The 26756-nt window shown below is 48.1% G+C and overlaps 1 protein-coding gene across 2 annotated transcripts; it reads right to left on the bottom strand.

Moving 5' to 3' along the window:
* slc30a6 (solute carrier family 30 member 6) lies at positions 1–25465 on the bottom strand. Of its 2 annotated transcripts, XM_067236759.1 has the most exons (15): positions 25288–25465; positions 24787–24833; positions 24434–24520; positions 22486–22570; positions 14049–14091; positions 13746–13811; positions 11682–11762; positions 10442–10477; positions 9548–9642; positions 7707–7755; positions 5652–5771; positions 5334–5436; positions 3401–3448; positions 3137–3205; positions 1–1105 (listed from the first exon to the last, which is right to left on the bottom strand). In XM_067236759.1, the coding sequence occupies exons 1-15, from the start codon at positions 25463–25465 to the stop codon at positions 500–502; spliced, it is 1713 nt and encodes a 570-aa protein (XP_067092860.1). In that variant the 3' UTR covers positions 1–499. The 2 variants fall into 2 exon arrangements, with proteins under 2 accessions (XP_067092860.1, XP_067092861.1); XM_067236760.1 differs by lacking the exons at positions 7707–7755; positions 9548–9642; positions 10442–10477 and having other exon boundaries at positions 25288–25455.
* Positions 25466–26756: the final 1291 nt, after the last annotated feature.

Raw genomic sequence — 26756 nt, 5'->3', positions numbered from 1 at the left:
TGATGTTAACCCTTTAATGCTTAAAAGGCAAATAGTAGAAATAATGCTCAACAGGAATCATTGGAGTATCCATAAAACATGGTTGTTTGCTTCATTATTATTGTTATGATGCTGGTCAAATAGCAGTATTCAGCAGGACTGTGCTGCCAGTGGTAACCGTTGACCAAGAGAAGAACAGTGAGTCTGGGGCTTTCCAGTCCAGGAGCACACATCAACTGAAATTAATTAGTATTGGTTGAAAGCAAACGTTTAGAATATCAGAGCCATACATATCCTACATGATCATCAAACAGCAACATTTCAATGGTATACAGCCTACTGGACATAGTCAATTGCCAACATGTCAGCCTTTCAATGAACAGTACCAAAAATATACAAAGATAGAAAATCCATCAAAGTTAGGAATGGACGTCTAGAATGGTCCCATTAAAATAAATACGATAATATATTCCTTTTCAAGCTCACCCTGAGTCCCCAGTGCAGTATATATTTATTATCATCAGGGTTTGTATTGGCTGTACTGTGAGGGGAGCAGGTTGGGGTTGGTTCCATAGCTGTGTGGTGCTGAACTTAAGGCAGTTCTGAAACTCTGCGATGAAGGCATCCCTGTTCCCATCCCCATCCCAAGGCCCATCCCAGTCCCTACACCCAGGCCCAGCCCCCCGCCCGGCCGGGTCAGGCCAGGGTTAAGCATGCTGGTGTAGGGGGAGGCTCCGTAATTGATGCCCAGGTTGTACCCGGGCCTAAGGTGCTGCTGTGCACCGGGGAGCACCACAGGCTGCACGTGCCTGCCAGGGGTGTCGAAGGAGAACTCAGGGGGGGGGCTGCTGGGTTTCGATGGAGTGGAGGTCAGGGGGTCCAATTCATCCTGGGGCCTGGTGGAGGAGGGGTGAGGAGGGGCGTAGCCAGCGGGGCCCCCGTACTCAGAGGGACCCAGTGCCGAGGTGGTGGGGAGAGCCCCGGTCACCAGGGAGGGGCGAATCCAGTCATCCTTAAAGATCTGAACCGTCAGCGTGGAGACCAGGGGGAGAAGGCGGTTCGTCACGTGGGCCAGCACCATCTGCTCGTTGGCATCGCGGCGGATTCGGACGTGAACCGAGCCGGCCTGCCAAAACACAAAAAAAGGAGGGAAGTTGCAGGGCTTTGCATTGTCATTCAAGCTCATCTTTTCGTCTTCCTTTTGTTTCCCCTGCCGCTCTCCGTTTCCATGTCTCTCTCCCTCCCTCTCTCTCCCCCACCCGAGTCTTTCTCTCCCCCATTCTCCATGTCTCTCTCCCTTCCTCTATCCACATTCTCTCTCCGATTCTCTTTCCATCTCTCACCCTCCCTCTCTCTCTCTGTCTGTCTCTCTCTCTCCCCCATTCTCTCTAAGTCTCTCTCACACCCTCTCTCCTGTCTGTCTGTCTGTCTCTCTCTCTCTCTCCTCTCTGCTGCCCTAACCCTAACCCCAGGCGATCTGAGGGAGTGTGTGACAACAGCCACAACTGTGTGACAACCACCACAACAGATGAACCTCAAATCTACACAGGAATTACCACGCCGCGCTAATAGGAGCTCAGACAGACAGAAACACAAGCCTTGATCCCCACATGACAACTCATATAGCTAGGCCTCCATGGTGACAGACAATATATTTATCTACGAAAAGCTCAAATAATGTAATTTCAATGGGAAATAATTCTGCAAAATTGTGAAATTCAACCATCTACGTTCCTAAACGTTTTACTTTAACATATTTTATAATGTACAGATAATCTCTCTAACCCCCCCTTCCACATCCCGCTGTGAGTACATCAGGTGTGAACTTGACATCTCCATCTGCTCTGTGGGACTCGTACTACATGGCATTGCTCCACCTAGAGGCAGAACAGGGGGACTGCACTGGCCCGGGGGAGCACGGAGGAATGGCGAAATCTGACAGGCGTCTCGGTTTACATACAATGAATAACACATATTATATTCACAGTCTCTTCCGAGGTCTGCTTGCAAACATATCACAGATGAAACAAGGGCAGGAGGGAATCTAAAATGTTGCGTGTGCCAGCTGCTCCAAGGAATAGCGTTCACATCCAAAGTCGCAGGCAGCAACGACTCTGAAGTTTTGAGGATAAAGCCTCAAATTCAAACAATGGGAGGGGACAGAGAGATTGGACGCATGAGCTGTTTGTTCCTCTTCTCATTTGAGTGAGCAAATCCGGCCAGATTGTCTACGAGGAGGCAGCCAGTAGATTCCGAGTGTAAATGGTACTCTCTTTGTTTCCCTGACATCTCATTTGAAGGGGGTGGGGGTAGCGGGGACAAACAGAGCGTGACGCAGGGGGTGGGGGTGCATGCAGCCGACTATGCTAGGTAGTAGCATAATTGAAGCTACTACAATGAAAATGTGACTTGGTGAGCCAGGAGCCAATGATGTAACTGGTGACACACACTAGTTTAGATAGGCCGCCAGAAAACTGCCACGGGAGCCGGACCAAAGAATTTAGAAACAAGAAAGTACCTCTACTTGTTAAAAATGTCAATAAACTTGAAATTTAAACTAGCCTTAGACACACTACTAAGCTACAGCCATGTGTGGAAGCATCAGATATACGGTCTGATGACAGAATAACATCAGAATAACAGATTCCCGAGACATTTGTTCTCTTCTGTCTGGTCTTTGATGTTTGTGACTGGGTGTTAGTGCAGCGTGAATACCGCACTGGGTGTTTGTGACTGTGGGTGTCAGTGCAGCGTGAATACCGCACTGGGTGTTTGTGACTGTGGGTGTCAGCGCAGCGTGAATACCGCACTGGGTGTTTGTGACTGTTGGTGTCAGTGCAGCGTGAATACTGCACTGGGTGTTTGTGACTGTTGGTGTCAGTGCAGCGTGAATACTGCACTGGGTGTTTGTGACTGTTGGTGTCAGTGCAGCGTGAATACTGCACTGGGTGTTTGTGACTGTGGGTGTCAGTGCAGCGTGAATACCGCACTGGGTGTTTGTGACTGTGGGTGTCAGTGCAGCGTGAATACTGCACTGGGTGTTTGTGACTGTGGGTGTCAGTGCAGCGTGAATACTGCACTGGGTGTTTGTGACTGTGGGTGTCAGTGCAGCGTGAATACTGAACTGGGTGTTTGAGTGAGAGGGGATGAGGCGTACCAGTGAGCCAAATCCCACGGTCCAGAAGTGCTCGTTCCTGACCTCCAGAACCCCATCCAGGGTGGACACCTGACACAACCCAAACAAGCACAGCGTTAACTTCCAACTTCCATACCTGGAATCATAGTATATATTTTATATATATATATTTATATACACGTTTCATATCTACCTGGGAAGCTCTCCATTAAGCCAGAATATTGAAAGTACATAACGATACGATAAAAAAAAGGCTTAATGTAGACTTAAATGATTTTAACGTACTTCTCTGAGAAGTTTGTCCAGCTGACCAATGACATGGGAGGGCGTGGTCTAGAGGGAGAAGAAACAGATCACAGAAACACATCCAAAAGAAAAGATTAGAAGAATATATACGTTCAATACATCTATGAATACACATATACATACATAGACACAAACAAAACAGTCGGTCTATCCTGTCTATTGAATGAATAGGTGCACGAAGACTCGGTCGAACAAAGACAGGGAGTCTACCTGCGGGAGTCCACCGAGGATGGCCGACGAGGCGGATCACCTCTTCTGATAAGCATCACCCTATTTGTATTCTAATCCACCTAGAACATATTCATAGCTAGCATGTGTTTCTTCAGCATTCCCGTTCATTACACTACTCGTAGACGTAGATATATCACAAAGTATATACGGTCAACTTCTAACCTTCACTACCTATCCAGATCTTCTCCACCTGCCCTCCACCGGGCATCACTGGCACCGCACTCCAGTGGATCTCATCCTACCTGTCGGGAAGATCCTACCAGGTTTCCTGGGGAGGCAAACTGTCAGGCCCTCGCCAGCTCTCCACTGGTGTCCCACAGGGCTCCGTCCTTGGACCCCTCCTCTTCTCTCTGTACACCACCTCACTTTCACCAATCATCACTCATGGCTTCTCCTACCACTGCTACGCTGACGACAGCTGTACCTGTCGTTCCCCCCGACCGATCCGGGGATCTCAGCTAGGATTGAGGCCTGCCTCACAGACATCTCCGCCTGGATGAACGAGCACCACCTCCAGCTGAACCTCGCCAAAACAGAACTTCTCATCATCCCGGCTAAACCCTCCATCTCCCACGATCTCTCAATCACCCTGGGATCTGCGACGGTGACCCCTTCATCCTCTGCCAGGAACCTTGGGGTTACCATGGACGACGAGCTCTCCCTCACAGCCCACATTGCTGCGGTCTCCCGGTCGTGTAGATTCACCCTCTACAACATCCGGAAGATCAGGAGATACCTGTCTGAGCACTCCACCCAGCTGCTAGTCCAAGCACTTGTCCTCTCCAAGTTGGACTATTGCAACTCGCTGCTCGCTGGTCTCCCAGCATGTGCAACCCGCCCTCTTCAGAGGATTCAGAACGCAGCGGCCCGCCTGGTCTACAATCTACCCAGACGCTCTCATGTTACCCCGCTCCTCATCTCTCTCCACTGGCTACCTATCATGGCCCGTATCAGATTCAAGACCCTGGTATTGACCTTCCCAGCAGTGAACGGGACTGCACCCGTCTACATCAAGTCTCTCCTGCAGCCTTACACACCCACCCGTCACCTACGGTCTTCTTCAGACAACCGCCTGGTGGTCCCACCGCTCAACACCGCCCGGTCCCAACACAAGCTCTTCTCCTGTCTGGCCCCCCAGTAGTGGAATCAACTCCCCACCTCCATCAGAGACACTGACTGTCTCTCCACCTTCAAGAAAAGGCTCAAGACGCACTTGTTCCAGGAGTACAACGGTACTTAGGAATGGTTCGCTTGACCCGATGTTAGTTTCCTCAAGGATCACAATGACTCTTGCTCAGAGACTTGTTGCTCTTGTGGTTAGTGGTAACTGTTTAAATTTTTTTGTACTTGCTGTGATATATTGTTTTTATTATTGTTGCTTGTTTTTTTTTCCACAGGTACACTTGCACTTATAGCGGTTCATGTTGTTTAATTGTAACTTGTTTAACTACATGCTCTTATGGTTCTTCCCTTTGGCACTTACTTTGGTTGTTCACAATGTGTGCTTCATGTTTTGGCTACTCGCAATGTTTTGTGGCTATCTTGTTGTTATGATCAGTGACCTATGCACTTTGTAAAGCTCTCTCTTGGAAGTCGCTTTGGATAAAAGCGTCTGCTAAATGAATAAATGTAAATGAATGGTAGCTGAGATATAGAAGGGTTATCATGGCTGATGTCTCACCTGCAGCAAAACCTTCCCACTGTAGACACTCATGGGGTACATGGTGCCAAAGGTCATGAGGGCGATGGCCACGGCTGACGCCGTGTCAACGGCATTGTAGTTACTATGGTAACAGAGAGACACGACCACAGTCAGAACGAGAGACGTAGTCCTTGCATTACAAATCCTCTCTAAACGACAGTACAGTTTATTTGTCACAGTGTTTCTTTTAAGAACAGATGACAGGCGATAATGAACTCATTATTTATAAATGATGTATGACTGTCTATATGTTGACATTTGTGTGTGTGTGTGTGTGTGTGTGTTAGCGAAACTTACTTAATCTCGATGAGCATGTAGGTGATGCAGAGGGACAGGGCTCCGGCCACATTGATCAGGACAAACGGGTTCATACGAGGCAAGAGGATACTGCTTAGACCTGGGATGACTCCACACAGGCTGAGAATCCCCACACACACACACACACACACACACACAACAAAATTAGCTGTTATGACAGCTGTTCCGTGTCCGACTTTTTCCCTGTTCTCCTAAGAATGATCTGTAGCCTGTTTGTATATCAGCAGTTTACTAAAACATTTAATTAAACATTCTATTTTCAGAACCCTCCTCCTCACAGTGATGTGAAAAACTCATAGATGTTGTTCGGTAGAGACAAAAAAAGAATCATCTTTACTAGAGAAGAATTGCAGATTGTGACAGGGATGACAAGAGACAATATGCTATCACCATCATCGCCTGCCTATTCATTTCTGACGGACTGAATGTGCAATTCAATCAGAAATGACACGGCAAGCCTATATCCTATAGCATATATCCTAGAGCATATCCTATATCCCAGGTTAAGGTTTAACCAGGAGAGTAGGGTAAACAGCAGACATTCTGTATATAATAGAAGAAACGACACTATCAACCCAAACAAGCAGGAGCTCTCTCATCACTCTTTCATTCAGGACTAGCAGAGACATTTGGAGTTGGAGGGAGGGGGGGGAGGGGAAACAGGATTTCAAATCCCGATAATCTCATAATCTCTCTGGTGCATTGATATAATTTGAGGACGGACACAATGGTGTGATTTAGTGAGCGTGTGTGTGTGTAATATGTAGAGAGAGAGGCAGACAGAGAAAATGTGTATTTGCGTAGTTTAAACGGTGTTTGTGTGTGTGTGTGTGTGTGTGTGTGCGCGCATCAATCCAGCTAGTGTTTAATCCCAGACTGTTGGGGACAGAATATGCAGGATTACGGAGAAACAAATAAACATTTGACCCAATGGCTGTCTCCAAGCAGCCTGGCCGAGTTTCCCCAACAGCAGTGTGGGCCAGAAGAAACACAAACCCAGGTGAGGACATAGATGTACTGAGAGGACGGCACTATGATATAATTAGAACCAGGGAGCAGAGAGAGAGAGCAGGGAGAGACCTAGGACATTGTGTTCACTGTGGCTCCTGACCAATCACAGCTTCGTTCCCTCACAGAATTTTAAGTGTCATAGCCTTGGATAACCTGCACACACAAGGCAATACGAAACATCCCTCACATTCACATTTTAAATACTTACAATGACATTTTACTTAAGATTGTCGTTTATGATGTTGATCACAATGCTGCATAAGGGTAAGGATCACAACCAGCACACGTGACACTACACTTGTCTGCTGGCGGCTAAGTAAAATGACTCTGGGATAGAGGCCTATCTTCCTTTGTCAGGTTCCTCTTTCGGAGTTACCAGGGTCTAGACCTGCAGGGGATGAAGTAGAAGCTGGAAGATGATCTCAGCCCTTCTGGCTGAAACTAAACCCCTCAAACATCTATTATTCACACCATACCAGTTAGCCTATTCATCATTCTGAAGATGTATTAGAGAGGCGAGGTGTGTGAGTATGCATGCGCCTACATGGGGATTAATCACACAAGCCCACTTAGGGTTTCCTGGGGAAAGGGGGTCAAGGGGCAGGGTGTGCCTGACCCACAACCTGGTCCTTTATCCACCAAAGACCCATTAGATGGTCTTAACCTGAGGGCGAGGGCAATACAGAACCCTTATGCTGGAGGTGAGACGAGATAACAGAAAGAGGATGAGCTTTAACCTCTGACCACCAAACCCAGGGTCGGCCCGAGGGGGGGAGGGGCACTGGACTCTGGGAATCGAAAACAGCCATGTTTTCCCATATTCATTTACGCTCGTTCTGAGAATCCCAAATCAATTCCCCCATCCCTTTGGTTGCGACGAGGGCCACTCCTAACAGGCATAGGCACACGCACGCACAGGCACACACACACAGGCACACACACACACACAGGCACGGTGTCCACCTCAGGGGCTGAGGGCAGAGGATCGATACAGCTGGATGACTCAGTGAAACAGAATCTTACCTTCGACTCAGGTCAGCAACATGCTCCTGGAGCCAACTGCTGCTGGCCGCTGTTGACAGAGGGACCAGGGAGGAAGAGGGGGAGGTAAGGAGAGGAAGGAGGAACATCGACATGAACAGTATGCGCCAGTCAAATGTACTGTTAAGTTGACTTAATAAGGCAGCAATTTGTTTTCAAAGTCTCAAGGTCAACCTCTCTTTGTCCTCGTTCCTCCTTGTGGGTGCCCCTCAGGCAGAGAGGATGGGGTTTAGGGAGTGAGGAGAGACTGTTTGAGGACATTAGAGCAGAGGGCCTTATTCATGATCTCCCTGTCTGGATCATCTCTGCGGGCAACTGTACCATCTGAAACTTGGGTTGCAAAAGTCTATTTGGACCTTATGCACTGACTGCTCATGTGTGTGTGTGTGTGTGTGTGAGTGTGTGTGTGTCTGTGTGTGGGGGGGGGGGGACTGGCTTACCTAGTACAGTCTAGTGCTCAAATGTTAAAGGATGTCAACTCATCCAAGTTCGAGGAAATAAGAGATGAGGGCCGGCGGGGGATCTTCCCATCCCCGGGCACACCCACACAGGAAGGAAGTGACAGAGCTCCAGGGTGCTGCCCGAGCCAATCAGAGCCCCCCTCTGTCTGTCACAGATTGTTGAGACGTACAGACAGACAGGGTAAGTCAATGATCCCTTCTTGAGGAGACCAGGCCTCCTTTGGCAGACTAAGCCCCTCTGAGGGCCAGGGTGGAAAGAACAGAAGCAGAGAATTCCTAATCTTACGTTGAACTCAACTAAGTCCTTAATGACATCAGACAGTAAAGCGCAGGGGAATCTCTTTGTCAAAGGTCAGAGGTCGGACAGGCTATCCAATAAGACCGCAGGGTTTAATGCGAAGGGCAGTGGTGGCTGCATTCCAGTAGGGACACATTGGGAGAAATTCTACAAACATACCCTTAGGGTGCTGAAAACATGGTTAACGTGCTGTAAAAATAAAACACACAAACAAACGGCCAACACAAACAAACAGAAAACGCCTGAGACGAGCTCTTAGAGGACGGCTAATCTCTCCCTGCGCTGGTTCCTCCTGCTCTGCTCGCCAGCTATACAAAGACGGACCAGAAATGGATCGTAATATATGAGATCAAGAATTTTCCCTCGTGACACATCTGATCATTACTTTCAGTTGCACAACAAGGAGACTAAAGACTTGGGGCAGCCTGCGGGGAGTTCGTTCACACTTGCTGTAAGGTCTGTGTGTGTGTGTGTCGTCTTTCATTAGAGGCAGCAGGAGGTTTAGTGACTTAATGAGTCTGGGCTCTGGATTTTCCCCATCCCGAGAGCAGAACTGTGTCAGTTAGGTTTTAGAGCCACAGGATCCCTTTCTGCAGCACACACAGCCTACTGGAACTTTCTAGCAGTGTGTCCACGCATTTTATCAACATAACGTACACCGTTAGGGAAAACGGCCGCATGTTGTTCATGAAAGACATTGCGCTGTGGCAGAGTCTCAGAGCTGAGCAACGTCAAGACGTTATTTTAGTCTTTATATATATATATATATTTAAAAAAAATATATATATATATATACACACACACAGTACAAGTAAAAAGTTTGGACACATTTTCCCATGCGTCCAAAGTTTTGACTGGTACTGTATATATATGTTTTCTGCTTTAATTCTTGGTAGGACAGTTGGAGAGACAGGAATGCAGGGAGAAAGAAGGCGGAAGACATACAGGAAATGGCCTGAGCAGGATTCGAACCCAGACCGCTGTGCATTAGCCTTGAGCCTTGAGTATATTTGACTCAAGGAACACATTGTGCTGCGGACCCAGTCGTTGTGAGACTGTAGTACCTTCAGAGACGTAGACAAAGGGCTTGTTCCTGACAGACAGCAGAGTCAGCAGGTTGAAGAAGAGAGCCACAAAAGTGCCCACCAACAGTCGGCCACTAGACAAAGAGAGAGAGAGAGATGGTTAAAGCAAATACTGCACACACGTGTAACACGCATGCCCATACTACATACACCATTCCTGTATAACATCTTTAAGAAATGACCATTTGCAAATTCTTTCGGTGTGAAATGTTTTTTCTCTTACTAAAAAAGGGCTTCTGTACAAACACACTGGCAGCTTCACAACACGTCAACAACCAAATCCAAACTTCCAGAAAATCCATCAACTGTTTTTTTACAAAATGATATTAATACCCGTCTAAACAATCAGTGGAGGTTTCTAAAGCCCACGGAGCGCTCCTCCAGTGATTGGGTGTGAGTGGATGTTCTCAGCCTAGGTCCAGATGTGTTGTAGTACCTGGGATCTTGTTGCGTCTCAGACACCTGCCGCGGCAGAGCGGCAGATAATCTGCGCATGGACTGTCTACATCCTAAACATTCAATTGTGATGTCCTGGCAGGGTTCAGGGTGTAATCTTGTCACAGTTCACAGGTTTAGGCCAGTAATGTTTTGGTATTAAAAAATGGACTAATCTGTGTTTTATGATTGAGAGTAAAGTGTGTGTCTGTGTGTGTGTGTGGGGGGGGGGGGGGGCGTGATTAGCTGACAATCCAGTTAGGTGGAGTTTAGAGGGATGGGGGGTAGACAATGGAGTTGGTCTGTGTGTGTCTGTCTATGTCTGTCTGGCCCCAAAACAAACCCAGATGTTTGGGCTGCTGTGTGGTTCGTCCCTGGAGCTTGGAGGTGTGTGTGTGTGTGTGTTTAGGGAGGCAGACGGGATAGGGGAATACTTACGTGTGCACCTCCGGCTGCTCCACAAAGCGCTCCACACTGGGACCCCACGAAAACAAGAGGAAACGTTGTTGATAAAACAAACACAACACACAAAGCCAACAAGAAGTGAGTGTTGGGGGAAAGCCGAGAGCAGGGCCGCCCGTTGTGAGGACCGAGGTTGGGATACATTTGACAAATATCGCAAACCAACGAGGTGAAACATCTCATTTACGAGATGAACAAGCTGAAGGATGTATGTGTGCCAATGCCGCGCCAACATCTCTCCTCTCCCCGGGCTGCAGGAAGCGAGGTGTCGCAGAACGAGCCTCGAGGACGAGACGTATGACGACGCGCAGTGCTGTCAGCCTAACCCTTTCCAGCGCATTCTAGCCCACAGATGATGAGTTTGAAAGAAAGAGTGTGTTGGGGGGAGATGACCTGCATGTACAGTAACAACACATGCAAACATGCAGGGCTCATTAGCTCATAGACCACTAAGCCTATTCTTCCCTTCCCTCATTAGCTCCTTAGTGGCCTAGCCCTGCTTAAACAGTCACGTGCTGGCCAGGGCTTTGGGTGCTGCACAGGACTGGTTGGCAGGACGGTGATGTGTGTGTGAAAACATGCTTATAACTTAGAACTCGATTAGCTGATTGAGCGTACAGTCAAGAGCACTAACCTTTGGACAAACCGCTTCAGGAAAAAGGTGGATACACACACACACACACTGCAGGGTAGAACACCCAACATGCAGCATAGGCTACGATTAAACATATACAGACGGCATTTCACCGTAATCCCTCTCCTTTAAGATTCTCCTTTTTCTTAGCTCATCTCCTCCCCTTTCTTTCTCGTTTTAGCTTTTGTTAAAGACCACAGGGAGAAAACACACACACACTGAGCTCGGTGACTGTACACAGCATACATTGGACAAACGGTACCGTGTACAAGCTGCCCACAGAAACACTACACACACACACACACACACACACCACGGGGCTTAGTTCTTTGTTGGCAGCCAGGCCAGTTGGAGAGACACTGTGTTGTCACCACTCCACCCCCTCTCCCTCTTCCCCCCTCCCCTCTTTGAGAATGACCGTTAAATCAACCCTGCTCAATGTGCCTTGAGCCAACATGGGAGCAGAGTGTGGTTGCAGGACAGCAGAGGTAGGCACTGCAGATCAACACACGTGTGTGTGTGTGTGTGTGTGTGTGTGTGTGTGTGCGTGCGATTGTGTTTCCAGCGGAAAACAGTACCTACCTCTCCTTTAGGATGAACAGAGCTCCCAGCTGCACCAGCACGGTCGAGGCAAACACTGCCACTACCTCCAAACGCTCAAATCTACACACACACACACACACAGGGCATAAAAGTCAACACCTACAGACATGTACACAAACAAACAGATGCTACTCAAACTGCTAATTAGGGACATTTCAGATTTGTGGTCCTGCAGGCCTGTGCCATAAACAACACAGCAAGATCCATTATCATCTGGAAAAGACAGATGTCAGAGAAACTGGCTCCAGGCTCCGACACACTCCATGATCTCATTCATCTTGAAGCATTATGTACGAATAGTGTTGGAACTCAAAACAGAGAGATCCTATAAACATGTCATATTGGTCAAACAAATACTGCGTCAGGAAAAGGTGTCACCAGGTTTGGAGAAGTCTAGGTGACCACCTAAGTAAAGGAATTTTGAGAATATCAAAGAAAAGGTTAGTATAACGTCCCGCGGTTCGCTGGAGGAAAAAACACAGAAACAAAAGAAATACAGTATCCATCCCCCAGCTGCCCATTCTTTGGAAACCTAGTCCATGTTTAATCACATACATCAGAGGCCCCTGTGCCAACACATCAGGGCTGTAGCAGTGCTGTACATTAGTTTATACTGTGTTGGGCAACTCTGGGCTGTCCTCAGTTGATGAAGCTGAAGCTACATGCGGTTGCCGTCTCATTCTCCCCTCTTTACCCCCCCCCCCCCCCCGTCCTGGTGCTGCCGCGGGCTGAATGGCTCTGTTGTTGGAACCAGGAGGGCTGTTTGGCCAACAGGGAGCTTCGTCCTTTTCAATTTGTCCGTTAAGCTCACACCCTGTGGTCAAAAGGTTGCATAGTGTTTAGCAGCACCGCCCACCGCAAAGCTGGGTCCTGGACTAGCCCGGGTCTGTCGGTCGGTCAGACACACACACACACACACCTATTCATCCAGACAGACGCGCACTCACGCCCACACAGCGGCTTAACAATGCCTCCCATCCACTTAAAGTATTACAATCTAAAAGACGTTGATTGTACTAGGTAATCCTCAGATGCCAATGACAAATTGGTGCATTACAAATCTTTAATTTGGTGCACTGCAAAGATTTTGTCGACATAACTCATCCTCTCAGCAGTTTATCATGTAACTACTGCTCATTTTTGGAGGACAGGTTTCTATTGGTCAGACAACCATCGAACGTGTCCGTAACACTTTGAATAAGAGGACTGGACCTTAAAACGAAAAGTTGGAAAAGCGGGCAGGGGTGTGCCTGACACAGGGGTCTGTGTTGGGGTTTGAGGTGGAGCCGGGCATGATGGTTGGAGACGGGGGGACGGAGGGGGAGGCTGTGCTGTGGCTAACCCATTGTGCTAGCCCAGTGGGCACATTAAGGCCAAGTGGAGCTGAAAAGCAGCTTTCCGTACAATCACCACTACTTCACACCACAAGGTCAAAGGTCTGGCGAAAACAGAGGCCCCTATAGCCTCAACGAGACAACTATGCCATCAACACACACTCGCTGTGGGACAACAAAGGTTGTGTGTGTGTTTGTGTATTGGTGACAGGGGAGGTTCATCAAATAAACAAATATAGTAGGATAGGATTGTATAGCAGATGCCAGCATGCATATTGACCTCAATGACAAACTGAGTGTGTGTTTGTGTGCCCACCATGTAGCTCTTATAATAACTTTACATAAGCACCCAAACTATTTCACAAGCAGATCCCTTGCTACTACAGCCTCTACCATTAAGCAGATGGTGTCCTACTTACTTAACCATTATGCTCACCGCCACTGGTGTAAATAAGATAAATAACATAAGACCAGTTTTTTTTATAAAAGAGCAAGCTATAGACCTGTTTTATAGAAAAGGTAACCTTAAATTACTTATTTTGTGATCGGGCGCTATATGTATATATATATATATATATAATTTTATTTTTATTTTCTTTACTTGACCTTCCAGGTGGGGGTCGGGGGTTGCCGTTGGGAGGGCGGGGCGCCCCCCTAATATAATGGTAGGGGAAACACTGCTATTCGCTGCTGAGGTTGCTGTACTCACCCAAACGAATACAGCTGGCTGGGCTTCTTCATGCTCACCCAGGAGCTGGTTAAACATGTGATCAGACTGGTGGTTTCAGAGAGAGATGGAGGGAAGACAGGTGAGATGGGGGGGGGGGGGGGGGGGGGGGGGGGGGGGGGGCAGAGGGTAGGTGGATGAAGGGATGGGGTAAAAGAAGTCTGATAAGTTAGTCACAACTGATACTGTACTCGCGCGCGCGCTCACACACACCGGATAAGGTTTCAATACAATTGTACTACTTCTACACGTCAACAGTAGTATCAGGACTGGAACTGTACTCACCTGAACAGGTCAAAGATGGTGAGATATGTGTATGCAGTTAAGGCTGGAATGAAAGAAAGGGAATCTGTCAAATGGGCCTCCATTAAAACAAGCTGAAATTGACAGACACACAATCATCCTTAGTTTATTTGTTCGGAAATATAAACAAAACACTAGAGTTAATTCCTTTGTAGAAAGACAATGCATTTTCTCACACACACACACCTAAACGTCTGTGATATATTGTTTTTATTACTGTTGCTTGCTTTTTTCCACAGGTACACTTGCACTTATAGCGGTTCATGTTGTGTAATTGTAACTTGTTTAACTACATGCTCCTATGGTTCTTCCCTTTGGCACTTACTTTGGTTGTTCACAATGTGTGCTTCATGTTTTGGCTACTCGCGATGTTTTTTTGGCTATCTTGTTGTTATGATCAGTGACCTATGCACTTTGTAAAGCTCTCTCTTGGAAGTCGCTTTGGATAAAAGCGTCTGCTAAATGAATAAATGTAAATGTAAATGAATGTAAACCCAGCACTGCCTCATGTCATACTCCCCCACAACCCCAGGGGGCGCTGACGAACAGGCCAGAGAGAGGAAGAAGAAAGGAAGACTCAATCAGTGGGATCGGCTCGCCCTGTGAACCGGCTTTATGTAAGCTGGATATGATGGAAGTCAGATTAGGGGAGATTTGTATGGAGAGGAACATTTTGTTTCCACACTTGCCGGCACCGTGTTGGCCAAACTACTGTGATGTAATCCTGCGAGGCCAGCTGAATGAGCCGAGGGGATTGGACAGCTCAGAGCGGACGGACAGACATGATGGTTCAACGCTGCCGACTCAAAAGGAACACAGTGTCTCTGGACGAGAACGCTCAACTGTGGGGAGAAATAGATATAGATATATCTATCTATATTTATATATCTATATATATATGGTTTCATTACGTTTCATCACATGCAGTGTGGTTCAACGCTCTCTTCAGCTTTTGTGTAGAATTATGGTAGCAGGGCTCATGTGAACATCCTTCTAGAGTAGGGTCCAGGGGTGTCGCACTACATCTCCAAAGCCTCTGCTTCTCTTAGCGGAACGATTAACAGAATGACCTGATTCGTGGAGAATTAACTAAGCCCTGTGTGCAGATAAGAACGTTTTGGATTTTCATATTTACGCTCTTCAGATTAAGTTACCGCGACGATGACTCCACTTCCTGTTCCTCAGATGAACACACTGACATTCATAGAGCAGAGGTCTGCTATCAGCCCAGACAAGCTGCATGTTAGTCAGAACCAGCCAGACAGAGCAGCTCTGCTTCCCAGAGGGCTCTGAACCCAATACTTGTAGCACACTGACAGGAGATTAAGGTCGCTTGTGTATGTTTGCAGACCTAATCGATGGAGAGAAGCGAGGGATGAAGGGAAGTGAAGGAATACAACCCGGGTACTGAATATTTAATGCCGTCTGCAAGACAGCAGCCCAAACACATCTGATTGGTTGTTCCTCCAACCCACCTTCGTGGCACCTCCTTCCCTCCCTCACACACACACACACACACACTTATTCAAATGCACACTCGCTCAAAAACACACTCATATTTTGTTCAAATACACACTAATTAGTTCAGATACACACAGACATTCGCACATGCACTCGCCAAGGGAATAAAGCCCATTAGTGGCATTAAGTGCTGCCTGGTTATTAGAAGAGGTAAGCAGAAGTTCAGGAGCCTGGGGAACAAGGGTGTGGATCACCTTTCACCAAGCAGGCAGTGCCCCCAACAGAACTGCTGTGGTTGGTTGGCACACACCAAGTAAACACACACACAGGCTAGGCCTATACAAGTACACACACACACACACACACACACAGACAAACACACACAATGCGGTATTAAATCACAAGCACACACTGCAGTATTAAGTCACACACAAAATGAAGTATTAGATCACGAGGACGGAAAGCAACGCTCACTTCAGTCCGTCTCAGAGGGGGCTGACTTGCGTGCTGCAGCCGTGCTGCGTGTCATTGCTGGGAGAAACAAGCATCGACCGGGGGGGCTCGGGTGTCTGTCCACGTGGCACATTAAAACAACAAACGATCGCTCCATATGTAAACTAAAAGCTTTATTGACTGGGGGTCCAGAAACACCTGGCGGGGGAAATGGGAGCCGGGTGCAGGAAGAGCCTGGGAAGGCTGCTCTGGGGCCCAGGGGAGGCTGCTCTGGGGCCCCGGGGAGGCTGCTCTGGGGCCCCGGGGAGGCTGCTCTGGGGCCCCGGGAAGGCTGCTCTGGGGCCCCGGGAAGGCTGCTCTGGGGCCCCGGGGAGGCTGCTCTGGGGCCCAGGGGAGGCTGCTCTGGGGCCCCGGGGAGGCTGCTCTGGGGCCCCGGGGAGGCTGCTCTGGGGCCCCGGGGAGGCTGCTCTGGGGCCCCGGGGAGGCTGCTCTGGGGCCCAGGGGAGGCTGCTCTGGGGCCCAGGGGAGGCTGCTCTGGGGCCCCCGGGGAGGCTGCTCTGGGGCCCCCGGGGAGGCTGCTCTGGGGCCCCCGGGGAGGCTGCTCTGGGGCCCCGGGGAGGCTGCTCTGGGGCCCCGGGGAGGCTGCTCTGGGGCCCCGGGGAGGCTGCTCTGGGGCCCCGGGGAGGCTGCTCTGGGGCCCCGGGGAGGCTGCTCTGGGGCCCCGGGGCCCCTGCTGACAGCGGCCACAAGGGAGGACGGGAGACCGCGACACACACAGGGGAAATGCACACTGAATATGCCCACGCAGAGAACGTGCGTGTACTTTGTGTACGCATGAACAGAATGCATACCTGGTATACACACGCAAAATATTTGACACACAAAAAGGCAGTATGCGTACACAAACTACACACACCCAGAATGAATACCTATAGTACACACAAAATATACAACACAAATATGAGGTGTGCATGTGTACACAAAGCAAAAACACACACACAAAAACACACACACACACACAATTAGGTGGCATACCATCCAAGTCAATACCATGTGTGTGTGTGAATGGAACCCCACACTCAGGTCACACTGAACGCAGTATCAGCAACCTTAGTGCCTGAGGTCCTTACTGACAACCATGTAGATACAGTGTCCTCAAGCAGCGCTCCCTGTCATCACACATAGAACCTCTCCTAAGCACCCTTTAACATGACCATCCATTCTCAGGTATTCAGAGTGCCTTGATATTTGCTTCAAAGGAAAGACAAGGGGGAAAAAAGTGAGGATTTCTTTTCAGCCAGAGGTGTAGCTTTCGTTTGTTCCTTCTGTGGCAGTGGTGACAGACTACACTGGATCCTGATGGATGAGGCTCGACACAGTGGTCTGGGTGTGGCAGCAAAGAGCGGCGAGGGCTTGGGTGTGGAAGCTAAAGGTTGAGAGGGCGAGGGGGAGGGGGGGTATGGAGGTTGAGGGAGTGGCTTCAGGGGGAGGGGGAGGGAGGGATAAGGGAGAAGGGGAGTAAGATGGGAGGTGGAGCGAGGGGATAGGTGAGGGCAAGCAGGGAGGCGAAGGGGAGGGGGGGGAGGTTCAGAGGGTGCTCATAATAATAAACAGGAGTGGTGTAACAGCGGAACACCAGGCCACAGATGGAGGCCGGGAACCGGAGACGTCAAGTACTTTGTCAGAAATGAATAGGAGGAGTTGGACAGGCCCCAGAGGAGAACCAGGGAGAGCGCATGCAAACACACACACACACACACATCTCAAAGTCACCCTGCCACCCCAAACTAGTTTGTCCTATCTTGGCTCCCTGACCTTACAACCAGCTCTGACCCAGTTTCAGCCTGTGCTTAATAACTTTGTTTCCCTACAGACCTCCTTTCCTGAACACCATGGTCAATCCCACAAGCCAACTACTGACTACTCTCAACTGAAGATAAAACACAAAATACCTTGATGTGGAGGAGCTACAGACAACACAAACATCTCTAAATCTCTCCAAGATCTTAAGTGCTTCGTGTGGCCTATATAGTCAAGAGGTTACACACCAAACCTAGAAATACCAATGTCCCTTATTGTCAAACAATAACATAACACTACATAAGAGCGTTCAAATATGTCTAGCCAGGACCATATTGAGCAGCAGGCAGATGTGGTGGCTGTCCTGGGAGTAAACAGAGACAAAAAGTCTGTCGCGAGGCTGAGGCTGGAGCAGACATCTGAGTAGATGAGCCCATTCCCCATCCTCCTCCTCCTCCTCCTCCTGCTCCTCTCCTCCTGTCCCAGAGGGCCGGACGGAGCCTCACCAGCTGGGCTCCCACACAGCCGAGCCCCAGAGGCCGGGGGTACACACCTAGTGTGTCTCAACACTCACACACACAGTTACAACACACTCATCCTGATAAACAAATATAGAAATGGACCTGGTTAAATAAAGACATGCCTGACACACACACACACACACACAAACACACACCCAAACACAACGGTTCCATGTAAATACGTTAAAGAAAGGGGGCGGAAAAGTTCCATTTGGGACTTTGGTTTCTTGGTTCGAATTTGGATTTGAAAACGAACCCCTTGATCGTTCCTGGGACAGGTCACGATGACACCAATAAGACAATATATGAGACCAGAACCATCACACTCACACTGTCTCTCTTTCTCACCATCTCCATCTCCCCTCTTTCACACACTATCAAGGGAAGGTGTGGAGCGAGCCAGAGCAGGTCCCCCCCTGCGTCTCCTGAGCCCTGCACAGACTCTGGGGTGGTCAGACAGGGTAAAGCCCTCCATTCAGGAGGAAGGATGGAAGGTTGGGGGGGAGGAGGAGGCAGAGGAAGAGGGGTGTTTGTAAGCCTGCAGAACAGGCACTTGACCTCCTTTCGCATGGCTGCCCCCAGCTGTAGATCGGCAGTGAGGAGGGAACACACTGTCTCTGGGACTAGTGTGGAGGAGAGAGGCCAGATGCTGCTGCTGCACGCGCGCGCGCACACACACACACTCACTCACGCACGCACGCACGCACACACACACGCCGCACAAACACAACACCAACAAACAGCTAGCTGCAACTGCGTCCATTAAATAAACGAGCACGGACAACATTGAATTGACTAATAGCTTTCAGAAACACAACGTGGAGATTGTCCATGTGCATCAAAGTCAGTTCCATAGGCTGAAGCTTCTTCTAGGAACACCAGAAAAACAACTAGTATGCAAACCCACCATGTTCCAAAAATACAATAGAACATAAAGCTTAGTTTAAGTCAGCAAGCCGATATGATAAATCACCCGTGTATCACCTAATCCTGGATTGGGCTAAACGACCGTCTGGTAAACAAACAGAATATGAGAAGTGCAGTTACAGACCCGAGAGGCTGACAGATGAAACAATGAGGGTTGACAAACTACAAAACATACACATGTATGATTTCCTCTGCTTAACAAAGAGCATAATGTACAAAAGGTGAAGGGGACCCGCCAACTCCAACTGGACAATTACTCTGCCTGAATTAGCGAGTGTTGGTCTGTTGTGACCTCCACTCACAAAGCGGACACAAGAGATCGATCCCGCTAAAAGAAGTGTTGACAAAAGAAGAATGTGCAGATCTAGTGAAAGCCGGGCCATTTCTCTCCAGCGCGCCTCTGAAACCCTGTCTAGTGTTTCGGTGGCAGAATTTGATCTGGACAAGCTGACAACACCAAACAGCGTCCTCGAGCATCATCCATTTTAGTCCAGAGAAGCGGCGCTTTAGGATCGGTTACCTTTACGCAAGGCCCACGCGCACACACGGACACACACAGACACAGACACACACACGGACACACAGACACACACACGGACACACACACGGACACACACAGACACACAGACACACACACGGACACACACACGGACACACACACAGACACACACACAGACACACAGACACACAGACACACACACGGACACACACAGACACACACACGGACACACACACGGACACACAGACACACACACGGACACACAGACACACACACGGACACACACGGACACACACACAGACACACACACGGACACACACACGGACACACACACGGACACACACACGGACACACACACGGACACACACACGCCCAAATGAGATCCTTGCCATTGTCATGTTAAGGTCATGTTCTCAATGAGCGGCAAATGCTTGAAGAGAGGAATCTAAGTGAGTCCGAGTAAACAGACCTCACAGTCAGAACAGAGGGGGGCCTGCAGAGCCCTAAGCCCCTGCTCCCTTAAGCGTTGCTGGATTGGAAAAGCACTATGACAATGAGATCAAAGTGGGTAATGTGGGAGTTCCTCTGCGACTCCCGAGCTCCGCACTCGAACTTTGCGGGTCAGTGACGGGGCGACTTCCCTCAACTGACTCGGTTTCTACATTGTTCCAGGCTGGGGGGTGGGGGTGGGGGGGGGGACCCTCCGCTAGAATGCAGGTTTGGAATACAAAGGAGGCAGTCAAAGGGAACCATCTACTGTGACATAAAACATTTATTTGTTTTATTTAGTGGCAGTTGGGGCTCACAGTAAACAAACAGTTTAACTGGGACACATTTAGACGCACTCACAAACATACACATATCTTTTACCTCTTACTAGTAACCCACACTCAAACACGAGTATCTTACCAGTCTCCAGTTTACTCAGCATGACAAGTGTTGCCAGCGACTGAGTAAACTGTGCTCTGATTAGTCTGGGCCCACAGTTCTGTGAGTGTGATGTCATCGTGTCTAGCCCTGAGGACATACTCAGATCAAACTCCATGACCACCAGTCTCTTCCTGGTCCAAGAGCACCTACTATAGAGCCCTGGCTATAAGTGTTGGTGCTATGTGGAAATCTTAGAATGGTTTATTATAGATGTGGAGGAAAGAGAGGGGAGAAGGGGGGGAGGGAGGGAGGGAACACGAGGGAAGAAAAACCTAATGAGGGTAGAAGAGGATGAGGTTTGAAAAGAGAGGGGGGAGGAGAACACTAAGGGATCAGGACTCTGGAGAAAAGGGGAGGGGTTTGAGTGTGCGTTGAGGGCCCCAGGCCTAATGAACCGGAAGACAAACGTGCAGCACTGTATTAAGGTCTTTACGCAATGACTGGAAAACACCCAGAGATGTGGAAGAGATCTAATTTGCCCTTCTGCCTCACAAGCTCACTACAATAACTGTCCCCCTGCCCACAAATGTGCACATACCACTTCCTTTACATCCACGCATCCGCATCAATCTCTTGCACACACACAAACGCATCACCCATGCCCCTCCACCCCCGCCACAAGACCGAGAATACACAGAAAAGCCTTCACGTGAATGCAAACACACACAAACAAACACACACACACAACCAGATGTAGCAAGACAGACAGATGTCAATCATTGCCACTAGATAGCCGTATCATTGCAGATGTTACCTTTGTGCTTTACCTAAAAATAATCAAAACACATCTGCACAGCAACTTGAGATCAGCTGTTGGATTGTGCGAGTGGATTCAAAAAATGAATCCATAGAATGGATAGATTGAAGGGAGGGAAAGGCAGCCTCTCTCCATTTCCCCCATGTTGCTCTCCACGGATCTTCAATATTAGCACAGCGCCACCGCCGTGTGGACAAACACCACCGCGCCAGTTTACCAACATGGCGTCCTGTCTTGGAGGGATATCTACTGCCATGTCTGTCTGTGGCCGAGTCTGGGGACGGCACTGGGGCCTGAGGCTCCGACTGCCACGCTCCTGGGGGGGAGGGGGGGGATATCGACGTTGGTGCTGCCTTGCGTTCGGACGCTCGATATCTGAGCGTCCTCCGTTTCCTGCCTCTGCTGTCTCTCTGACACCCAACACTGGTGGGGTGGGGTGGGGGGGAGGGGGGGGGGAGGGGGGGTCAAACCCAAGGAGGCTACAGTCGCCCGCTTGTTTCTTTCATGGCTTCTCAAAAGGATTAAGTCATCATAATGGGCTTTCACACCGAGCTTGTTGTGATGATTGCTGAAATAATACGTCCGCGCGCACACACACAAACGGCGACAGACAGACCGAGCTGTCGGCTCACTCCTGATCAAAATACAATGTCATGAAAAAAAGGACAAACACTACAGTTGTCCAGCTGTGTGTGTGTGTGCGCGCGCGCGTGTGCGGCGTATCAGCTATTTTTGTTTGTGTTCCCTTCTTCCTAAACTGGCAGCCATCCGTAACCAACATAACAAACAGAAGCGAGGATATTCTTGAGAATAATCAGTATAATGGCAACTACTGCTTCGATGTAAACTGCAACTTTCCTACTGGGAAAACTTTGCGAGGACAAGATAAGACAGTACATGCCTTTCTAATCAACCTCTCCTAAAGTTGTTTTGTATTTAATGGAGCAGAGGTGCTCTATTCTGCTGAAGGTCTTTAGAATAGTTTGGAGTGTGGTATGGAAGTATACTACTCTAATGTGTACAATTGTAGTATGCTAGGTGTAGTATTTGTGTACCGTGTGCACAACTTACCCATACTGTTTGTAGAGCTGCACCACACCAGAAGGCAGCCGGTACACAACACATTTAGGACCCCAAACAGCAGGATCCGCCAAGACTACAACAAACAAACAAATACAGTTAGAAACCCTGATAAGAACTGGAGATTTCCCAACTCCAACTTGGGTGCATCCGCTACCACAACAGAATCATTGGATGGGCTTCTCCTAAAAAAAAAAAACAGGTTAGTGTCCTAACTGCGGGCCTGTCACTTCATGTACCAGTCAGAGGCCATCCTTGGAGTGCTGTGAAATCTACAATTACTGTGGTGCGCAGTGTTATGACAGGGCTGGGGCGTCTTGTGACAGCCACGACCAAGGACAGAGATGGGAGCTGAAGTGAGTGTGTGTGGTAGGGAATGTTACTGCCACAGGGCTATGCTGTGCACTGCGCCCCGTGTGTGTGTGCAAACAGAACGACAGCGCGCTGGCCAACACGTCCCCCTCTCCCGACACACACACAAACAAACTTGGACACACTGGCCCCTGAGGGAGAGGAGAGGTGGGAGGGTAGGTGATGCACTGCCACCCTGTGGTGGATGACAGCATTGCGGGTACAAACCCAGCTCGATTCTTCTTCCTGAGGCTTCAGCTGACAACGCAAGGATTTTTGCAGCTAACATTGGGATGACACAGCCCTGAATGCCCTGATGCACCTCACCCTGTGTGGCACTCACTGTGGCACTTGTGGGAATCCTCAGGATACTGTCAACGTCAAGCCTTGTGACTGCTTTGTGTCATCGAACAGGGTCCAGCGATGACTCGGCTATATCCTCAGTCTGTGCCCCCCCCCCCCCTCCCACATCATAGGTGGGTCACGCATATCCTCTTTATCAAACAGTCCCCCCTGCCCCTTCACATGAACTAACCCCTTTTTTCCTTCTACCAACTCCAACCTTTTCCTCCCTTCACTCTCCACAGTCTACTGTCTTTCTTGAGCCCTTTCCCTGGTCTTCCCAGTGACATCTCTCTCCATCTCTATAGTCTCTCCCCGGTCTTCCCAGTGACATCTCTCTCCATCTCTATACTCTCTCCCTGGTCTTCCCAGTGACATCTCTCTCCATCTCTATACTCTCTACCTGGTCTTCCCAGTGACATCTCTCTCCATCTCTCTCCATCTCTATACTCTCTCCCCGGTCTTCCCAGTGACATCTCTCTCCATCTCTATACTCTCTCCCTCGCCAACCAGGGCCTTGTCCACTGGCAGATGGAACACTTTTGGTCCAAAGCAGCTTATCCCAGAGATCAGAGGTCAAACAAGCCAGCCCTTCCAGTGGCTTCTATGTGGCTCCTGGCTAGTACGTGAGGCAGACCGGGAGGCAGACCAGGGCAGGGCACATATCAGGCAAAAACCAGCAGATGGATACCATCCAGATAATTCCTAAAGATGGGATTGAACCCTGTATACACTCACTCCACAGTACAACTGTATCTCGCTGTCGCAAATCGTCACTGTGGACACAGGACATCCTAACCAGCAGCAAGGGACACTTTCCTATAAAGCACACAAAGACAGTGGGCAAGCTGTAATCTAAAGGTTTGCTTTTAAGTAAGCTTCTGATGCCTCGATACATGGCGTTAAATGATCTCATCCCCCGTATTTATAATGGCAGGACTGTTGGACGATGCGAGGTGATGTGCGGGGAACGTGTTGCCCGCAGACGGATTACACTACACGGCATGTCTGAATGTATAGGATGTCTCCTAGCTTTTGGACAAGCCTATTGTCAAAGGAATCAAGTAATGGACTTGACTCAAGAGAGATTGGCATGAAGTGTCTGGCTACTAAACTTCATGTGATGTCTAAACGTCTTAATCCCAATGGGATAACAAAGTCAGCACTTAAGATTATGCAATACAATACATATAATGTTTAAAAGGAATAATGCTGTCTTTAATGTTGCAAGTGCACACAAACTCACCCTTCTGTCTGAAGTCACCAATCGGAATTCTTGCAAGAGTTTACCAAACAAGGATCTGTGAGTCTTCCGGAATGGGTGAATAGTGCCCTTTGGTAGACCAAAAACAACATTGTTAATAAAACATAAGATTGTACTGCAAAATGAATGCAGCGTCCTCCATCTACTACTGTGGAAGGATGTTGTGGGGGAGGGACAATTAAATTATCCAACATCGCCACCTAGTGGCTTTCTACTGTAAAGAAGTGATGCTGAAGTACGTTCACGTGCCAGGAAATGGGGAGTAATATTTGGTGTATTCCATATGTCTATGTTGGAAATAATATGCGAGTGTACTTCCATGTTCAAGAACTTACCAAAACATAGGTGTCATGTTCTTGCTTTTTCCTGTGCAATGGAATATCTGCCAAAGACAAATCAAGTCGTTTTGAAAAGGCCACTGCATTGCGTTTACAAGCCACAGTTAGTTACAAATCGTTGCGAATTTGGCTGACTAGAAAGGGCTAAAAGCACCATTCTCACCAAACGCCTACTATTCAAACCTTATTTAAAAGGGACTGAGTCTGTTAAATAGGCCATCAAGCTTGCTAGCTAGCTAGCCATGTTATAATGGCTGGTGTTGTGGCTCGTTTATAGCAAGTAGTAGTAGCTTGTTAGTAGTGCATGGTGAGATGAGTAGCAGTAATTAAGTTATGTCACTGGAAATTCTAAAACGTCAAAAGTTTACAGTAATATAGTACTAGCTAATAGCCTAATGTTACTAAGTAGCTAGGCTAGCTAACTAACCTCCTGTGGTAGCAGCCGAGACATCACAAGCTACCTAGCTAGCTAATAGCGGCTGGACGCTGTCAACAAACCTGAATCCTTGATGTTAATGACGTCCACCGCAACCATGTCAGGTTTATCGAGTGGGCCAACTTTCCTCTCCGTAATACCGGACGGTACCACGTCCGGCTTGGTACCAAATTTTCTAGGGTAAAAATCCCCAGCATACGAAACTCCGGATTGAGACGTGGACAACCCGTCCATCGCCATTTTCAACTCCAGAGTAGGAATTTCCCCTCGATGAACTCAATGCGCAGCATGCAAAAATTCACAGATCTACAAATCATCAAGTTATTCGTATTTTACGTTCATCACCAAGCAGATGGTTTATTGTATTATAAGTCTGAGCATCCACAGCATCGTACAGAAAAGGCGAAGGGACAAATTTCATGAATGTAAAAGCAAACTTGTGATGCGTTAACCCTGTAAGACCCGACTTGAAATTTCAACATCACCTTTAGCTCTCCAAAAAATACATTTGCAAATAAGATTTTTTTGGAACGACTACATTTACATAACCAATGGGTCCTATTGTCTTGCCTTGCAATGCTATTGGATACAGTTGGTCTTTAAAAAAAAAGAAATTATCAATTAAAGAGCTAAAGGTGACGTTATTTTACAACAAGGGGTCTTACAGGGTTAAAACGTAACGTAGCCTACATAACTCAACTAAAATTGCATTTCTTTAAGTTGTTTTTCATTTTGCTCTTTTGAGAATATCACTTAAACAGAGAATTACCACATAAACAGAGAATCTTCAGCTGAAATCTAAAATTGAATTTATGTTTAAAGATTATTCATACCACCTTTATAAAGTTTCAAATGTAGTTTATGGCCAGTTGTACAGGTACAGATATATTGGAATTATTTGGTCCTGCTCTTCTTGCGGCTGATCTGAAGTCATGACCGAGTGGACTTATTGTCTATGTATTATTTTCTTAGAGAAAATGTAATAATACTGAATTCCACCTAACAACTCAGAATTACCTACAATTAACATAATTGACAGTTTCATTCTGCCAGATACACTCTCAAATCCTTTCTATGTACTACTTTAAAACACACAGCTCAATTTGATCTCAAATATGTAGAGAATTCCATGCTGCTTTCATCAAGTTAACAATCCAGCCTGTCAAGGAACGTTTGACAACCATCTGTTATCTGTTAAACATTCCTGCTTCCTCCATCCTTGTATTGCTGTTATTATACAAATGTGGCCAGCTGTCAAGTTGAGATACATTATAGAATATTGCAGCACGGTCAGAATTGCAATGTTACGGGTGAACCACATAATCTGTATCAGTGTGCATGTCAATAGTTTTTACGGTAACTGTCCATAGTATTTATTCCAACCACTGACTTGGCTCTCTTCACCCCCTATTGACCAAACAGATTGATCCTAAATGAAACAAGTCTGTTCACCATGAGGGAAAGGTGGGGCTCTTGCACTAAAATGAAACAGATTTGCTACAGGCCTAGTCTATCTTGAAAAACCATACTG

Source organism: Osmerus mordax, chromosome 5 (genome assembly GCF_038355195.1).
Source record: "Osmerus mordax isolate fOsmMor3 chromosome 5, fOsmMor3.pri, whole genome shotgun sequence".
NCBI lineage: Eukaryota > Metazoa > Chordata > Actinopteri > Osmeriformes > Osmeridae > Osmerus > Osmerus mordax.
The sequence above is the reverse complement of the archived record's forward strand: the minus strand, read 5'-3'. Positions and strand labels throughout refer to the sequence as shown.